General features: G+C 35.8%; 1 protein-coding gene across 1 annotated transcript; it reads right to left on the reverse strand.

Moving 5' to 3' along the window:
* Positions 1-3,353: 3,353 nt before the first annotated feature.
* pou4f1 (POU class 4 homeobox 1) lies at positions 3,354-6,658 on the reverse strand. The gene is made up of 2 exons (XM_039745374.1): positions 6,204-6,658; positions 3,354-5,859 (listed from the first exon to the last, which is right to left on the reverse strand). Exons 1-2 carry the CDS (start codon positions 6,324-6,326, stop codon positions 4,885-4,887), a joined length of 1,098 nt encoding a protein of 365 aa, XP_039601308.1. The 5' UTR covers positions 6,327-6,658; the 3' UTR covers positions 3,354-4,884.
* Positions 6,659-19,151: the final 12,493 nt, after the last annotated feature.

A 19,151-nucleotide genomic window follows, 5' to 3' on the forward strand; every position in this document is an offset into this window, starting at 1 on the left:
TTGTCTGGCTGCAGTATATAAAAAGTCCGTTTACTGTAAATGATACTCTGTAAAACATTAGGGAAAGTAGAATTATCATTTAATGTGAATTTAAAATTTTAATTTTGCCCCTTTCAAAAGAAAATGCAATAACATACATTAAAAAACATGCAGTTATAATATAAAAATATATCGATCGATGTTTAAAAATATACATGCATGTATCATACGAGTGTTTAAGTTTGAAATTGTCGCGTATATACACATTTATGCATACATATACATATATGTATATTTACATATACACATATGTATAGGTACAAATACATATATATATATACACATATATAAATATTTATGTATAAAAAGAAGAAAATAAGTCATTCGGTCTTCTTTTAAAGTGTGAATTGAATCCGTTTCAAGCTTTAAAAGTTGTTCATTCCCGATCTTCTCTACCATGAGTACCTTATAATACAAAATAAACTAAATAAATGAGTAGAGGTACTTAACTACCCAAACCTGTGTCAAGTCATAAGTTGGAAGAAGGTCGTAATTATATTATTACAGACATTAGCAAATTAAAGTTTAAAACTGCTGTTAAAAAATTAAATTGATATACCTGTATATATATATATTAATATATATATATATATATATATATATATATATATATATATATATATATATATATATATATATATATACATTTTTCCCTCAAGTTATTACTGTGCTGTGGTGAACAGTGATAACTTTTATTCAGTTGAGTGATAATACACTGTTCAGGTGAAATAATACTGAGTGGCTAACTTTACCATTCAACAAGTTATGAATTTTCGTGCAACGTGTGTGTGTATGCTATATATTATAGTCAATATATATATATATATATATATAAATATATATATATATATATATATATATATATATATATATATATATATATATATATATATATATATATATATATCTCAACATACACACACACTCATACATCCAAGAAATAATAATGACAATAATAATAATAATATTCATAAATGTTCTTACCTAATTAACAATCTTCTGTTCTTTGTAGCCAAAAGCTAAACAAAGCAATAAATATTTCGCTCTGTGCAGATACAGCTGTGACCAGTTTTCATCTGCTCTTCGTCTGAAAATCCCCGTTAGCTGTCTGAAAATATTGCATTTTATATCACCAAAGACCGATTAATATTGCATTACCTGTATTTAACATTTCATTTTAAGCTCTGGATGTCTGCATAGTGGAGAGTGTGCTATTAAACTCAAAGAAATCTTTTGGATTACGGGTTCATTGGTCAGTTTAAATAAAGGAATGTCTACATGGAGGTATGTATGCCCTCTTTAATGCAAAAATTGCGTTATGTTATCGTCTGAAGTTATTCGGATAATGTTTGGAGACAGGCAGGTCTCAGCCTTCATTAAATGTTTATTGTCAACGAAAAAAGCATCCTGTATATGTCAAATTCCCAAACTAAACCCTTTTAACTCCAGCTTCTCCAGTAATATGGCATACATTAAAGCCATGCTAAGTTATGCCTTATTATGTAAATAAGACGCTCGGTATATTCTACGTATTGTAAGACTTTATAAAGGATGTTTATAAAAATGGATAAAATGTTAATTGTATAAACCAAAACACTGATTCTTGGCATGGTGATTGAAATGTGCGTAATATACTGTACATACACACGCGCGCGTATTGAAATATTAATCGGCTCTCCCAAAATTCAGTTTAACTGTATTGCCCATTCATATTCACTTTATTAAAGTGTGCCTACTGTTTTGATCAAATAATTTAATATAGAAATAAACTCCGATCTTTTGAAGGGCTTAAATCTGAATGCATTGAAAATAAATGTAGTATTTATGTTACTGTGTATGCTTTATTTATTTGGGCTTAAATATCTTTTAAATCGCGTCAACAGTTCATTCAGGATATTTTTACGGATTAAACCCTTTAAAAATGCAAGTGGAAAACGACTTTTTATTAAAAACAAAAATAGTTTTAATAAATAAATAAAATGTAAAAGTATATTTATAATCTGATATTTTGTAAAATGACACTCTAGAATCACAACAACAATAATAACAACAACAGTAATAATAATATGTGCTTTTCCATGAATAGTTTTAGAATCACATTGCATAAGATGGCGATGACAGCACTAATCATCACCGTAATCACATTAATAGATAATTGATTCTGTGGTGAGGTAGAAATCGCTCCCGCTTCTTCGGTGCACGTAGCGAAGCTTTTTCTTGTTCATGCACTACAGAATTAGTCTTAATATCACAGGAGAGTGAAAAATCAATACTATCATGGCAGTGGGTGTCTATTATTCATTTATGATGGCCTAATCTAAGTTGAAAGCAATTGGTGAACAAGTGTTACACCGAAATTGCATAACTTCTCAGTCGTGCGCGTTTCGGGATTTCCAGCATGGCCCACTGCAGATGCGATTTCTTACTTTTTCATTCCAAATGTTGTACGCACGGGAGCAACGCGAGATACACTGAACCTGCGTGGCATGATAAGGTAAATTATTATCATAAATAGGATACGCTCGGCTAGCTTAACGGAAATACACAATTCCAAAACAGCGCACTTTTTTTTTTGCAATGTTTCCTTCAAGTTTTGCTTAGGGCTCCTGTGTCTATGTTGTGAGAAAGTTTTGTATGTTAAACAGTTTAATATTTATTTCTGCTTGATTTAAACACAGAGGGATACGAAGAACAACGGGGTAAAAGTAGTACGTTAAGTAACACAAGCGTGGTGCCCTGTAGTGCCCACAAAGTACCCGTTTTCCGCAAGAACGGAAATCACGAAATTGTACAACTTTCGTTTTTCAGAAATCACAAATACGACAGATGTTTGTTGTCTGCTTATAAGAATCTATTCGTATTCATATTAGCATTAGTCTGTTTATTTTGTGCGTCGGAGTGTGCTTGTAATTTCCCAAACAAAAAGTGATAACAATAATTATTATATGATGGTGAAGTTCAATGAATGAAAGTGGGACTTTTGTTTCTCTCTTTTTTAAACATTTGCATCAGTAGGTGGCATCCTACCCGTTTCTAATGATTGTTATTCTGACAAAATTGCGCATGAAGCCCCCCGCTCTCGTGTTTACATCAAAAGGACTTGTTTGTGAAAGTTGACGTTTCCGTAATATTTACTAGAGTTGGTAACATCAGGCTTCACTGGACATGTCCTGTTTTTGAGCTAATACACCTTTAAAAATCACCACTCATAGAGTACACAATTAACCACACACAGACTGTACAGAAGGTGTGACTTCAAATAAGTAAAGCTCCTTCTAACAAGAAACAAATAATCACTTTACTCCGAAACAGAATGGCTTTATGATTTTTATTTTGAGTGCTGGGACACATCTCCCTGTTGTTATATTTGGCTTACAGAAATTACTTTATATAAATAAAAAATAAAAATAAAAAAATCAATCAATAAATAAAATAACACAACAAAGGAGAAAGCTCAGCAAACGTGGACAGGTAGATGAGACAGTGACAGTCCATGATGCACGTGTGATCGCAGTTTGTAAACATACTTGTGCACAAAGGAAAGTGTTACAACCAACAACTTTAAAAAAAACAATCAACACGACAAATAATGTGTCTTTCTTTTTTTTTCTGTGAAAACAGGCAGTAAAGAGTGAGATTACACCATCCACAAAGGTCTACTAGTAGATACCAATTTAGTGCTTAATTAGTCATTTTAATGCATAGAACGTTTGCACCGCAAACCATTATACACAAAATACTGATTTTATTCCGTATACCTCTTTCCTTTTGTTTGTTTGTTTATTTATTTATTTCGTTCAATCTGAGTTCATGGTAAATCTCCTTCCAGTCATGCGAGATTTGTAGGTAACAGCTATGCCTACTTTAAACCATCGGAACAAAAGGCAATAACTTAAAAACATGAAAGCTGGTAGAGGATGGGGGTTGCATTATTGTAGTATACACATATGTCGAACATAATTAAAAATAAAAACGTTGTAGTGCAAAGTCTAAAAAGGAATTGAAAACAACAAACACAAACAAAATGGGTTAATTAGAAGAGTGCAGACAAATAACGTTAATAACACACCATTAAGTAATAGTTTTCTCTCTGTAGTCATGCAGACCTTTGGAACGAATGCATTCCTCGTTTAATTTTTATGATTATTTTCATTTGTTATGCTGACCCTTCAGCTCTCTCAGCTCCCCTGGAATATAAACCTCGATCATTTTGATCAACCCTCCCGTTTAATATTTTATCAGTGGCATACGACTTACAGGGTAAAAAACAGTTACTCACAATTTATGTAACACTGAAGAAGCTCGGGGTCACATTTGAGAGATCTCTAAATCTGTAGCGCAGTGTTTCCCTATAATGTTACCATTATGAAACATAATATTCGAGCCAGTCTGCGAATAGCAACAGCTAATGAGGTAACCCTTTAAATGGCCGTCTTTTTTTTTTTTTTTTACTTGAAACAAATGTGACTTTTTAAATTCTAAAATGATGCAATTAAACATCAATCAACTCTCATTTTACAATGAATTCAAAAAAAGGCAATACTCAGATCGGCTGATACAGTCTGTTTGTAATATTTTTCTTTCTTTTTTTTTCGCTCTCTAACAGTCTCCATCCAAGACAGACGTCGATCTGAATTACCTGCGGTTTGCATACTTCACATTCACCAATAACGTGAAAAATAATTCAGAAATTATAAAGCCTCATAAAACAAGTGACTTAATAAATCACCACCCCCGTGTTCATGTTTTAAAGCCTCCGTTAGGAAAACAAGCAGAAGACTAAAACAGTGAAGGTTTATAGGTTCCTTGGTCCCCAGAATAATGTCTTTGGACCCCCTTGCAAGACTAGTGGGTCGCTGAAAATTTCAGTCGCTTCTGTTTCTGTCTTTGATTGCAAAACCATACTCGCACCACGTTTTTTTTAAGGTCTAGTTTTTCCGCGATTGCCGCGATCTTCTCTGAAGAGGGACGGGGCTGAACTGCAAAGTACGCTTCCAGAGATCGCTTTTCTGGAGCAGCGATCGAGGTCCTCTTGCGTTTCTTTTCTCCTCCGTTAAAAATATCAGGTTTGCTCATTTTCTCCCTCTGGGCCCCCTCGGCCTCTTCCAGCCACGCTTGCAGGATTGGCTTCAGTGCTATCATGTTATTGTGCGACAGAGTCAAAGACTCAAACCTGCAGATGGTACTTTGACTAAGTGACCCCACACCTGGGATTTTGAGATTTGCGAGGGCCGAGCCAACGTCCGCTTGGGTGACCCCCAGCTTAATTCTCCTCTGTTTGAAACGCTCCGCAAAAGCCTCCAACTCCCTTGGATCTGTGTCCGAATCGTTAATTGAGGGCAGTCCATTGTTGGTGAGCCCTGGCGTGGCCTGAGCCCCTCCGTGGTGACCCGGCAGAAGCCCGTGGTGACTGAGCGGAGAGTTCATATTCATAGCCGCCTGGTGAGACAGGTGGCTCAAGCCGTGCATGTGCGAGTGCGGATGGGCAGAGGTTGAAATCAAACTGCCGCCACCTCCTCCTCCGCCACCCCCAACTCCATCGTGTCCGCCGGTCATCAGGGATAGCGAAGGTGAAGTGATGTGGTCCAACAGATCTCCGGGCTCCAGGTTCTGGTGATGGTGGTGGTGGTGGTGATGGTGGTGATGGGCAAGGGGCACAGTAGAGGTAGATGTGCATGGCACGCTGTTCATGGTGTGGTACGTCGCGTCCGGTTTGAAGGGATGCGTCTTGCCCTGAGATACGGCGATATCCACGGCTGCCAGTGCTTCCGCGCGGGCCAGAAGAGTTTCATCCAAACTAGCGAAGATATTGCTCTGTAGCTGAAATACACAGAAAGAAAAGGGGAAAGGCAAAGAAAAGAGAAAAGAAAGGAATCGGTAGGTTATTATCAGCCGAGGGAATCCTGTCATCTCGTTACACCAGGAAAATCGCTTTAGAAGCTTGTCATAAAAATTAATACAAAAAATGAAGTCGGAACCTTGTATGAATATGCTTTCAAAAAAGATCACAGGCTTGCAGATGATTGCCGAGGCATACATGAAAAAAACATTAAGCACAGCTTGTCAAAATGTGCCTTGCAGCGATCTTATTATTACACACACACGCGCATATGCATGCAACCCTGACACAGAACGGGACGCCAAGATAAGTTGAGTTCATTTACCTGTGGTGTCGGTAGACAGGCTCTCCTTATTGCCTCCGAGCTGGAGTGCAGAGAGGTGTACTTATGTTCAGGTAACGTCGGATGCATGGCAAAATGTGGTTGCTTGCTGTTCATTGACATCATTTTTGCCAAATCTCGAATAAACAAAAAACTCCACTGCTGAAGAAAACAAAAAACATAAAAAAAATACTAATACAGGTCCCGATCCTCGCGGTATCTGATGATGCTGAACGCCGCTTGAAGCTGTACAATCACGCAGTGTTGCCTCCAGTCTCAGTCTCACTTATCTGTCTGCTGCATCCTTGCGCGAGGATGAGATGAGCTCCTACACCTGAGCCCTCCACATCCCGTTTGGCGAGCCCCGCTGTTCTCGCGAGACCTTGAACTGCACTCTCTACATCCACAGTGGACTTTTCTTAAGCCAACCTGCATCTCCAACTCAGCAGCAGATCCATAGGTCGCTGCGCTGCCAGAGCAAGAGCTTCTTATAGTGGACCGAGAGAAACGACCAAGAGTAGGTTCTACACCTGTGGATTCTGGGCATGCGCGGTGGTGCTTGTGTAGCTACAAAACTTGCAGCTTTTAGGATAAATGCCTTCGAACTCGTCTTGCATTGTTTTATGACTCTTCGACAGGTTTTAAGCTATTAACAGATGCATTTTGGACTTATTTTCTCAGCTTATTTAAGTGCTGCCTCATAGGATATACGTATGCAACCCAGTTGAAACAACGTATCAGGAAATTCATAACAATCACTATAAAGCATCCACTGCGTTTATGTGAATAAATAATATACATTTTAATTCCTTGATGTCGCGTGATTAAACAAACACACACAGAGCCACGGACACATAGCAATTTTACAAATACTATACATTCGAGAATTTACAAAATAACACCAATTAAGATGCGATCGATTGTTTGAAAATCCCGTTCAGTGGTATCATTTTCAGGATACAGACAAGCATTTATTTATTTATTGCAGGATCAGAGGAGACACCATTAGGCGAGGGATGCCACTCTTGTTTTGGTGTCAAATATTTTGCAGGACATCATAAATCACGCAGTTGAGTTTCGTGTCTTGTTCAGTACATAAATGACCCCTTACCTTTGTAAAATAATAAGATAAGCAAACTCACTTTTATTTGAGCTCATAATACTGGTCATTACATCATGTGTACCGCTGAACATCGGGGCACATAGACGATGCCTGCCTGCCTGTACAGGGGTTGGCCAAAATTGTGATTTTTCTCTTATATGAGCGGGTTGGAAAATTAATGGATGGACAGAATGATGATAGGATGAATATCAGTAACTTATTTATAGAGGCACAAAAAGTCATTCTTTAGAAAAAAAATAGAGATATGGCTCAAGCATCTGCCTTAGTATACACTTATTTTGTATCCGTCTGTCTTAATTGGATTTTGGGGTTGCTTGCTAGGAATCACCGCTGACATGTTTTTTTTTCTTCCAACATATACTCAAATGTCCAGATAACATCTGCTGTGTCGAAATTGCAACTTTACTCTTAAGTTTGTGATGGACTGACGCAATGTTTCTTACTTCGGGTGCTGCGGCATTGACTATCTGTGCGTCTGACTTGGAATAATTAAGAAATAAGGAATAAATCAAATAATGTTTAGTGTATATAAAACCAGCAGCTCCATTTATTGTGTGCACCAGGTTTTTAAACTTTCTTTTGGCAGTAGAATCCAAAATCAGATTAACATGAAATTAAGGGATTACCAAAAATGAACGTTAGTTGTTTAAAGCCAATGATACCTGTGCAACAATCTTTTCATCCTAATGAGTTTTTGTTCAGGTGTAATTATAATCACGATAATATTAATTCATAATATTTTGCATTGTTATAAAAATCCGTTATTTAATTGAAAGCTTTTAATATTGTTGATTATACAAATCTGTTTATATGCCTGATAGCATTTAGAAAGTAACATTTTGAACGGGCCAGCTAAGCCATCGAATTCTCTTACGCCAAACACTCCATCAACAGCTTCTGACAAAGATGTCTTCAAACGAGAAGTGGACGGCGTCTTTCTTACGGTCATATAATCACAGCTGGGATGACAGGTAACGAAGTCGGCAGAAAGCACATTCTTGTGAAACGTTAGCTGTTTGAATTGATTCTATTAAGGCATACTGGAGCGCCATCCAATAACGCATTGACATGGACACATAAACAAATATTTCGAAGCGCACACTGCTTCAAAACTTCTGGTTATAGACGCAAATATATTATTCATTCATGCAGAATCGCACTGACTGTTTGCAGCTAGGGCGCGGGAGGAATACGTGCAGAGTGAACGGCTTTTCTGCTTTATTTGCTGAATTAAATCCACGATTGAAATATAGTAACAATTTCTCCTGAATTTACAAACACTATATTCTGTATTTAATCAGGAAATCATTTAATCAACGTAAGCAGCGCAAATATGTCGTTACATCTGTAGACATTTGAATCTTTTTCATCATTGAAGAATTAATTCGAAATAAATGTTATTACTGACCACGGCCTGACACGTACTAAAAATCCGGATGCTCATATTCTCTCATTTCTTCACCTTCGATGTTTGTGTGTTTAACCCTTCAATTCGACATGAAGGTTAACTTTTAATTTTTGAATTCAATAAACAGAACGACACATGATTTAAAAATCTAGTTTTTTTATTGCCCACTCATAATAACGCTGCATCAGCAGCAATGTTAATTATCCGTGTATAGTTGCTGTTACTGAGCACCGACCCAAAGAGTAGACTGTTGTATTATTAAATATTAAGCATTTGTGGTCCCAGGGAACAACTGTTGTAGAACTTGAGCTGGTGTGCGCGCTATCCCATTAGTATATACTGTACTCAGAAAACGGACAAAAATGTTTACAGACAATTTGCAATTTCAAAAATAACGCGGACAAAACCTGAGAAGTAGTAGAACATTGTAAAACTATGAGCCAACGCGTATACATGCAAAGCAAAAGTGACGTGCACGTTACTTATTATTAACGAAAACATTCAGGGGACAACGATTTCTGTGGGCATTTTGGGAACAAACGGCGAAAGGACATTTTATAAAAAGAATACAATGACCAAAGTGAGTTGAGCAAAAGCCAAGTCTTCCCAAAATCGAGGAAGCACTCTGCCGTCTCTAGAGGGGTACGGGGATCTCTGCCTTGTTGACATGTAGCACGATGCCCTGATTTATTATAAAATTTTAACGAAATCATGCATATTTTACAAGCCTTTAATCACTGCATGAAATTTTAATTCATGAACTGCGGCGCGTTTAAACAAATGAAGTGTTAATTCATTAGGATTAATTAATTTGTTAAAAGACCGCGCAAGGTTACAGTGTACGTTGTGGCTGGCTGTTTTCACAGATTCAGGGTGCCGATGTTATGGACGTGTTCGGAAAGGTTTAGGGGTGCACAACGAAATAACCCAACAACAATAAGCCCGTCACACCGTACCTCAGTTTAAATGTGGAACTTACAGCGATTGCTCGTGTCAAATAATATAAGACAGACATGTGATGAGTTGATTATCTATTTCGCATAAGCAACAAATATAAATTAGCACTACTGCGATAGGATTTTTATATTGATGTATAGCTACATGAAACTGATGTCATTGTTCATGAGAAAGGCCCAAAATCTACATATGAGAACGGTTATAGCTCACGCGAACTGATGAATGAATCCCTCAGTGAAATATCGTAACGTTGTAATATTTTTTTATTTGCAACCTGATCTTTCATTGGAAATTGGACGGTGAAGGATTCTTTTATGGAACGTTGGAATGAACAAGTAATAATAAATTGACATCTGTCCGTGCATTTTAAACTATGGGGCAGTGGAAAGAAGCAAAGAAATCTTGTACAATTAAAAAAAAAATCAGTTACTTATGAAACAACGCAGTCTCCCTAACTGTAAACGTAATTAATGAAATATTCGTTTATTCGGTTTGTGAATCGTTATATTCCAATGTGCTGATAATTTAGTCTTTCCTTGTCGAATTTACCTACAATAGCGCACCTTGACAGTTATGTCTGTCAGTCTGTGTCAATCCTATCGAATAATCCTGCCGTAAACAGCTGTGACACTTCAGTAGTTGAATAAGATGAAGGTCCTTTGTATCCTATAAACACAAGTCTTGCAAAACAACGTTTCTGTTTTCATTAATTAGCCAGCAATCTCAAATAGCAGCACATGCACATAGACATGTTTGCCTTATCAGGGGATGCGGTCAATTAAATTTTAATAATAATCAAACTTCTAATATATTCATAAACATCAACTGCGGGATATTTTGGGAGTTGAAAATACCATCTCACAACTTTCAGCACGCAATGTTTTAAGGTAGTTGTCAAATCCTAACACCTTATTGAACATCAATTAATTGTTAGCAATTTTTAATACGCTAAAATAACTCATAGTCAAATGCCACCCATAGGTCATAAGTGAAAGCAGCATACATTTTATGAGCACGGCACTAAACGCAAGAAAACATCGTAAGGATGAAGTGCGCATGCTCAGTAATTCTTGGCGCATCTCTTCATAAAGGAAGGACAAATCGTCCGAATATCAGCAGTGCAAAGCACAAAGCAAGGAATGAGGCTGGACGGGTAGCCAGTCTTGAATACTGAATGACATGTAGAGTAAGTGTTGTGTAGTGATATTCATCCTCATAAACGTTAGCCTGTTAATCCATTTTTTAAAACTGCTTTATCTCAATTTAATGTGGGAACCTCTTCAATAGTCAGTTAGCTGCATCACACACGCTTCCTTTTAGATCAGTCATATGGTAGTATAATATAAACATGTGGTTAAATTAAGCAAAGCCATAACACATGTATTATATCTTAGAAACTGGGCAGGTGTTAATCCAAACTAACTCAAAAGAATCACAAAATACAAACGTAGTATAATAGTTAAAGCACATATGCACAAAAATACGTTCCATCACCCCTCATCTTTTCTTCTTCTATAATGTCCAATTTTAAAGGCAATACCAGGATTTGGAAAAAAAAAAAAATCACATAAGGACAAAGAACCCTCTCATCCTATTGGGTTATAAAAACAGAAAGATGCTGAAGATCTCATTATGGAGCAAAAATGAAAAAATATGGTTAAAAAAAGATGGATTGAGGGATGCTGAAGAATAGAGAGATGCAGGTAAAATAAACTACTTATAGAATACTGGTTACCTTTGGTAGATCAGGCTTTATTTCTGCACCAACAAAACATAGTATATAATTAAAAATAATCTCAGTATCTAGCATAGATGATGGGTTCAGAGTATTGTATGAGTGACTTTGGTGGTTGAAAGAAGTGCCTTAAGATGTGTGGCCAACGTGTCCAGGGTTGATCTCACCATTGACCACAATGTCAGCAAAATGAAATCTTTTAGGGCCTTGGGGGATTAAAGAAAACAAAGGGACTGACACTAGATGACTTCACAGGACCTTGCTATTCAGAAGATATAGGAGAAAAATAAGGTTTCCTCATAGGATGGAGATGACTTTGAAGACTCTTAGCTGTAAGTTCTTTTTCACATCCATGACCTTCATTTTCCAAGAACAACTCATAAGCAAGTTAATAATTTTAACCACTTTAATTTTTTTTTGCGTTTACAAATTAAAACAAGAAAAGATTTTATTGAGCTGTAGGTAGTCTTTTACCTTCTATACAAAGTATTTTACAACCGAGTATCAAGAGCATTTGAAATACATCAGTCTGTGTGTAATGAATGAATCTAATATACAAGTTTCACTTTTTGAATGGAATTACTGAAATAAATTAACTTTGTCATGATATTCTACTTTTGAGTTGCCCACCAACTCTAACCCTCCTACCGCGTCATGGGATACGCACGACAGAGGCACGCATGCCAACTGTAACTGCCCTCCCGTGTCTCTCTCGAGGCATGTGCACTGCCTGCTCATGTGCCCACACACAACAACTCACCAAACACAGCCTCATTTGCTTTCATTTGTGCAAAAGTCCACATGCACCTCTGAGCCACGTTGACTTTTCACCACACGCAAGACTGAGAGCCACGACCGCCAACTCACAGAGGCCCGCCCATGGGTTAATGGCACTAGACTTTCTGTTACCAGCATTCACCGCGATGTACTGGAGTGTAAGACTACCTCACAAACTGTCCTTATTACCGGGATTTCCCTGATCCCATCAGATTCTAATTTGCCTTTTACTTTTACACGCAGACAATTTCCTGTTAGATTGGTGTTTGCAATGACTATTAATAAGGCACAAGGACAAACTTTCCAAAAAATATGCCTGTATCTGCCAAAACCTGTTTTCACTCACGGACAATTGTATGTTGCTCTCTCCAGAGTTTCATCTTTTCATTCACTGACAGTTGTATTCTCAAACCCTTCCCATTTGGACAACTGTGTCTTTCAGGAAGTGTTCACTCATCAATAAATAATTATATGTGGCGTATGCTACGCCGAGGGTTGGCTTGTATAATATAATATAATATAATATAGACACCTAAGCTGGAGCCCTACCTGGGGTTTGTTTCCTGCCTTGCGCCCTGTTTGGCTCCAGCAGACCCCCACCCATGACCCTGTAGTTAGGATATAGCAGGTTGGATAGTGGATGGATGAATGGATAGACACCTGACCTTCAAATTATTGACATTTACAACATTAGCAAACAGATGCCATAAAGACACTGAGGTGATGCACAACAATAGTGAAGTTTAAAGAAGCAATCTAACACATAAACACAATTTCCATCTACCCACTACAACTGTAGCCCAATATTCAGATACAGCTGATGGAGTTACTGTTAAGTTCATCATGATATGACGACCAACCAAGGACAAGCGAACATTAGAAGAGGTCAACCTGAAATCCTGCATGAGTTGCTGCAATCTGTTGCAGAGACCAAGAATGTCTGATTTCCTCTCAGCAGGCTTTAAGAGTCACAGCAAGAAACACAGGTCAGGCTAAATGGAAATTCTCATAGTGCCATCAGTATCAAGAGGCAGAGGACACAGAATGAATGGAAATGCATCTCACCTTAGAGCTTGCGTATGATAAAAATGTTTCAAAAGATGTAACATTTTCAAGATGTAAAACGGTATCAAACAAATGAATCTTTATACATTAACAGCACTGAAGAGGGGGAAAAAGATGTAACAGAAAACATCAGAAATGGCACATTGTATTTTACACTTTTATGCTCTACAGTGTATGCTTTATTATTTCTCTAGTTCACCACCAATTTCACTTTATCCTTCTTGAAGATATACTGTAGTAGCATAATGCTTTATTAGCTAGAAACCCATTTGCAGCCCCCAGCATGTACAGATTTCTTCATAAGGTCTTCCCTTGTGAACCTCCGTGCAAATCCATAGTACCTTTATTCAGAGGCACACAGTACTTTTAGATAAAGGTAATTCAAATAATTAAGTCCAGAAAAGTCAAGCAAATATAAGAATGTTCAAACTGGAACATCTGTTAGATAAATCTGGTTGTCTAAAAATAAAACAGAGCTAACTTTAAACAGGAGAGCCAGACCCCCTTTTGAAGCCTTACATTAATTTAGAGTGCTGGTTTTCTACAGGACGCAGCCTCGATAACAAAGTCTACAACAGCCAATGACAAAACTGCAGAATAATAACTAGCTCAGTCTACCAGCCCCCTGAACATCATGATAAATCACAACAAAATATAAGAAACCATTAGCAAATTTGGGCTAAAGATGAGTCAATATTAGAAAGATCTGATACTTGCATTTCTTAAAAAAAATTATTTCTGTACTTTCATGTGGACTGGAATTCTATACGATGAATTAACTCATCAATATAGCTTCCTTGACTCGGAGCCATTAAAACAGAAATGACCTCGTTAGGCTGGATTAGCTCTTCATATTTAAATATCGTTGAAAGCACTCTGGCCTTTCCAGCTAACTATGCAAAATTATAATTATGAACCAAAACAGGTTTGCTATAATTAAATGTTAAGCTCTTGTTAAAGTATCTTTCTAAATTTCTTTATAAATTAAATCTGCGAATGCTCTTTGCAATATTTAAATGACTAAATATGTACAGGATTTCTCTTACAAATCTTTTCATTTTATTTACTTATCCCCCCTGATTCAGAGAAACAAACAGTGAATGCTTTTAAGTGCTGCTATTCAAATTAGCTGTATTTGTTGGTAGAGACTAAATTAAACAGGAGGTATCTTTTAAATTCACAATCATCTCAAACTGACCAAATCCAATACAATTCTTAGCATACAGCAATTTAATGAATACTGTACAATTTAATCAATAGAGTTAAAACACACACACAAAATAGTATGCACAAAACACCAGACACAAAACACTATGTTATAATGTATGTTTCCACAGAAATAATACAGCAATTTATATTGACTCGTATGTATTCCTTTTTTTCTAATTTAGGTTCTTAATGCAATAAAATATTAACAAAAATAAACAACAATAAAGTACAACTTTATTTAACTTTGAGCAAATAACAATGGGGAACTGAAAAACAAAATTCCAGTCTTTACAGATAATTTCTGGCCTTGGCACACCAACATTATATTGGGGAACCAGAACCCTCTTATTTTGGCAAAAGTTGGAAAAGAAAGGTTTAATTCTAGATTAATCACTTGTGATGACACATTCACTTTAAAACCTCATTTTAGTGCCGGGGGTATAATCTAACCAAAATGGCAGTGATGCCACAACAGGACATTATTAATATTCATTATTCATAAGCAGCAAGGAAAACCTCAAGAACAGTTCTGCCAAGACTATGCAATGCTAAAGCAGTGAGCTTGTAGCCTTGATTTAAATCTCAGAATCATCTGCCTCACTAATATTTGTAGAGTGATGATTCCATAGCTGTGACCCCTAGAATAACAACTCATCACCTACGGCAGATTTATTTTGGCCATTTTAAGTCGCCTTTCATCTTGAGACTGTTATGCATGCTCTGAAGTACAGACATCAAGTTATGTAAACTTGAATGACAGAAAAGCAACTCAAGACTACCTTACAGTTCTGCTTCACACAATTTAATATGCTAGCGGATTAAGATTCTGGATATTCAAAAATAGCCATACATTTGCAGTACTCCTAAACTGGACAAACAGGTCTTTGATAGTGTGGAAACGAGGAAAATAAAATTAGGACATCATAATGTAGTGTGGATGAAGCCAAACGGCACCAGTTTGAGGGCAAAGAATTCACACTAATCCAGTACTTCAGCCTCTGTGAATAAATCAATTATGACAATCATTAAAACACTTTAGTTGGGTGATCAGATTTATTTATTATGAGGTTGGTGGTGAAATCTTTAATTTTGTTAACAAGAATTTAAACAGAAACATATTTCTGACTTTTCAGAAAACCCGTTTCAGTAAAAAAAAAAAATAGAATAAAATAAAAAAAAATTTAGAGATATTTTATAGCCCAATTTACATAGGGAAAGGTGTTTGGTGATTCTACAATCAGCTTTTTGGAGATTAACATTGGCTTTCTGTAAAGTGTCTTTATCATTTTAAAAGACAATTACTGTGTGTCACCATTCACAGGATCACAAACCAGTGGACATTAAAAGCTCTGTCAGAATAAGAAAATACTATAACCAAAATAATCTTAGCAAAGAGGATACATTTGAAAACACAGATAAGCAGATAAAAAAGAAGAGACTAAAACTATTTATCAACATACTATGTGTAAAATCAACGTTATTACTTAGGAAAACTTTCTGGCATAGTACAAGTTTAATTTTTCAAGAAATGTGTAATGCAACATAATAAAGAAAAACAATTTTAGGAATCTCCAATGTCAACAAAATTATTAAACTGTGTGCATATACACATTATATATATATATATATATATATATATATATATATATATATATACACACATTTTATATATATATACACACACACACATTTTATATACTTACTGAACATCAATCATTGTATGGACCCCAAAGGCCATTTTGACTCATGTTGCATTTTCTTATATGTCACACTACTCTAAATGTAACAAAGATCAACATTTGCCAATTCATAAACATTCATTTGTAATCTTGATGTTACAGGGTGATGTACCAAATGTTGGTGTGTCATGAGACAATTGATTTTGACTGTTTTTAAAAACTGCACCTGTATTTTATATTTTCTGGAGACCTTTGATGAAATTGACATCAATACATTTTCTTGTTCACGAAATGTGAAGCTATTAACACAATTTCACTACAATGGTGCAAATTAGCCAGATTTCAAGAATTTCTCTCTCTCTCACACACACATACACACACAAAAGCAACAGTACATCATCGTGACTTGTTTAAATATGCTTCTTTCAATGTAGGTTGTATGAAATTTAAGCATATATTCAGTGCTTGGATATGCAGACTATGACAAGCCAATTATTTTCCACATTTATCCAAGAACAGATCTCTTTTTGAACTAAATGCTCTGGACATTTGAATTAACACTATAATAAACCATTCTCATTTTCGAAGTATATTTGTATGCATGAGAAAGCAGATTAATGGGTTTATTAGGTGAGAATTGACACACACACACATTAATGGCAGTCTGTTCAGAAAACTACACCATATTTAAGAACTCAGAGACATATTTCCTTAATTTTAGACAACATAAAAGACAGTGAACACAAGTGAAAATCTTACACTTTAAAAAATAAACTATATACAAGAGAAAATGAACTGCTAGAATTACTCAGTAACAGAAGGAAGTTTGTTTGCAAAGTAAATCAGTGTTCTTAGACATGACTTCACACACACACACACAAACACGAGAAAACTAGCAAAAATATGAAAAATGAACCCTTTTAGATAAAACAAAAATGAAAAAAATGAGTATGACAAATGTAAGTTTTTGATTTTATTCCTATGCTTGGATCCTAAATTAAAACAGATTGTAAATATTGAACATACAGGTTTATCGTGGTGCAGGACAGCAGTACCATGTTGAAAGTTGGTTGGACCTGCAACTAAGAATTTCATTGTTTTCTGTACAAATGACAACACTTCTACTACCATGTTTGAACAAAAACCATCTTACAGTCTGTTATATAATGACTGGTGACATTGCAATTATGGCAGGACTTTCTTACTCCAGGTAGTGTGAAAGACAGATATGGTACTTTACTTCTGTAGCTGCAAAAAAAAAAAAGCATTGTTTTATATAAACATTATACAGTAATTGTAAAATCAATGCTATTATTTAGAAAAACTTGATTGAATGGTGTAGTACAAGTGAATTTTGCCAAGAAACTGAAGTCCGTAATATAAATTATTATTTTTTTAATTTACGTAACTGGAATCAATACTCGCACTTCAAAAGAAACATTGGCTCATACTGCATTTTTCCATGTGACACACTACTACAAAGGCATGATTAAAATTTATATTTTCATGTGACACTGCCTCACTTGCTTGTACTATGAACCAAATGGTGTGTTATGACAACTGATTTAGACTTTTTTCAAAACTCCAACTGTATCTGAACTGCTGACTCTCTCCATGTATTTAAGAAGAAATTGAAGACCTATCTGATTTGTGAATATCTGTTGAATTAAAGGAGAGAGATAGAGAAAAAAAAATTTGCTCCGAAATATTTTATATTGTTGGTTAATTTGTTAACTTCAATTGCATTGTTGATTGTAATCTATGATAATAAATTATTAGTTATTACAACTCTTCACTTGTTACAATCAACTTTTGCTACCTGTCCTATTACACTTTCTGAACAAAACAGGCCCTAGCCTAATGTTACTCAATTATGTTTACCTCTTTTGTAAGTCACTTTGGATGAAAGCATCTAAGAAAATAAATGTAAATGTAATTGACATCAATAAACTGATTGTTGACCAAATATCAAGCTATTAACACAACTACACAACTCTCAAAATACAAAATTTGTCAATTAATACCTTTGGTGAACAACCTTCTTGTTGGCATTCTCTGAAAAAGTTGAAGAAAAAAAAATGTAGGCAATTGTACCTCATACTCTCAACATGCTGCTGAATGAGGAACAGCGGTCTGTGGAGGGAGAGATTGCTTAAAAAAAAAATATGAGTCTGCGCTTTTGAGTTCTTACACTTCCCACATGAAGTTCAAGGTGAATTACATACAGTATGTGTGATGGTCTGCACAAGGCAATAAGAGCATGAGCTAAATTAGAATGTTCAATGCATTACACTGTGTTGTGAAAACTTAAAAACTCTGGCCTGAATTAGTGTGGGTACCCTGCTCGGATTAGCTTCTGGTCTTGCAATGGCTACAAGAATGGGTAGTGACTCCTCTTGACCCTCAATTTGAAAGGAGACTAGGAAATTAATGGAACTGGAACCCATAAAAGCCATCAGCCAGATATCAAATGATCAGTGGTGTAACAAATATGTAAATATGTATGCATTCTTTAGATACATCTTTCATAACACATGAAGGTAAATATAGATAAATAATAATAATTCATTACATCGATATAGCGCTTTTCTCAGTACTCAAAGCGCTATCCACACAAGGAGGAACCGAGAAGCGAACCCACAGTCTCCTTACTGCAAAGCAGCAGCACTACCACTGCGCCACCTGTGAAGATATCTTAATGGCATACCAATTCAAATATTTTATTCTAAGGAATACACTGTTAAAAGTGAAAACCATGAGTAGCATCCATAAAAAAAAAACTGAAGATCTATTGTAAAAATGAAAAGATAATATATAAAATAGAAATCTGATCAAACAAATAGTCTCACAAATCACTCTGCGTAACATTTAATGCTTTTTGTCTCAAGCTTTTGTACTAATAGACAAAAGAATCCATTTGTTGACTGAAATTCAAATACTTTTAGCAAAAAAATATGACTTACCCATAAATTATGACCTTAATGGTATACTTCTGGGC

The sequence above is a fragment of the Polypterus senegalus genome, chromosome 2, assembly GCF_016835505.1.
Source record: "Polypterus senegalus isolate Bchr_013 chromosome 2, ASM1683550v1, whole genome shotgun sequence".
NCBI lineage: Eukaryota > Metazoa > Chordata > Cladistia > Polypteriformes > Polypteridae > Polypterus > Polypterus senegalus.

Excerpts from the sequence above, each read along its gene's own strand:
- pou4f1 (XM_039745374.1), bottom strand. The coding sequence starts at position 6,326 with ATGATGTCAATGAACAGCAAGCAACCACATTTTGCCATGCATCCGACG. Across the intron at positions 5,860-6,203 it reads CCTGTCTACCGACACCACAG|CTACAGAGCAATATCTTCGC; the intron begins GTAAATGAACTC and ends TGTGTATTTCAG.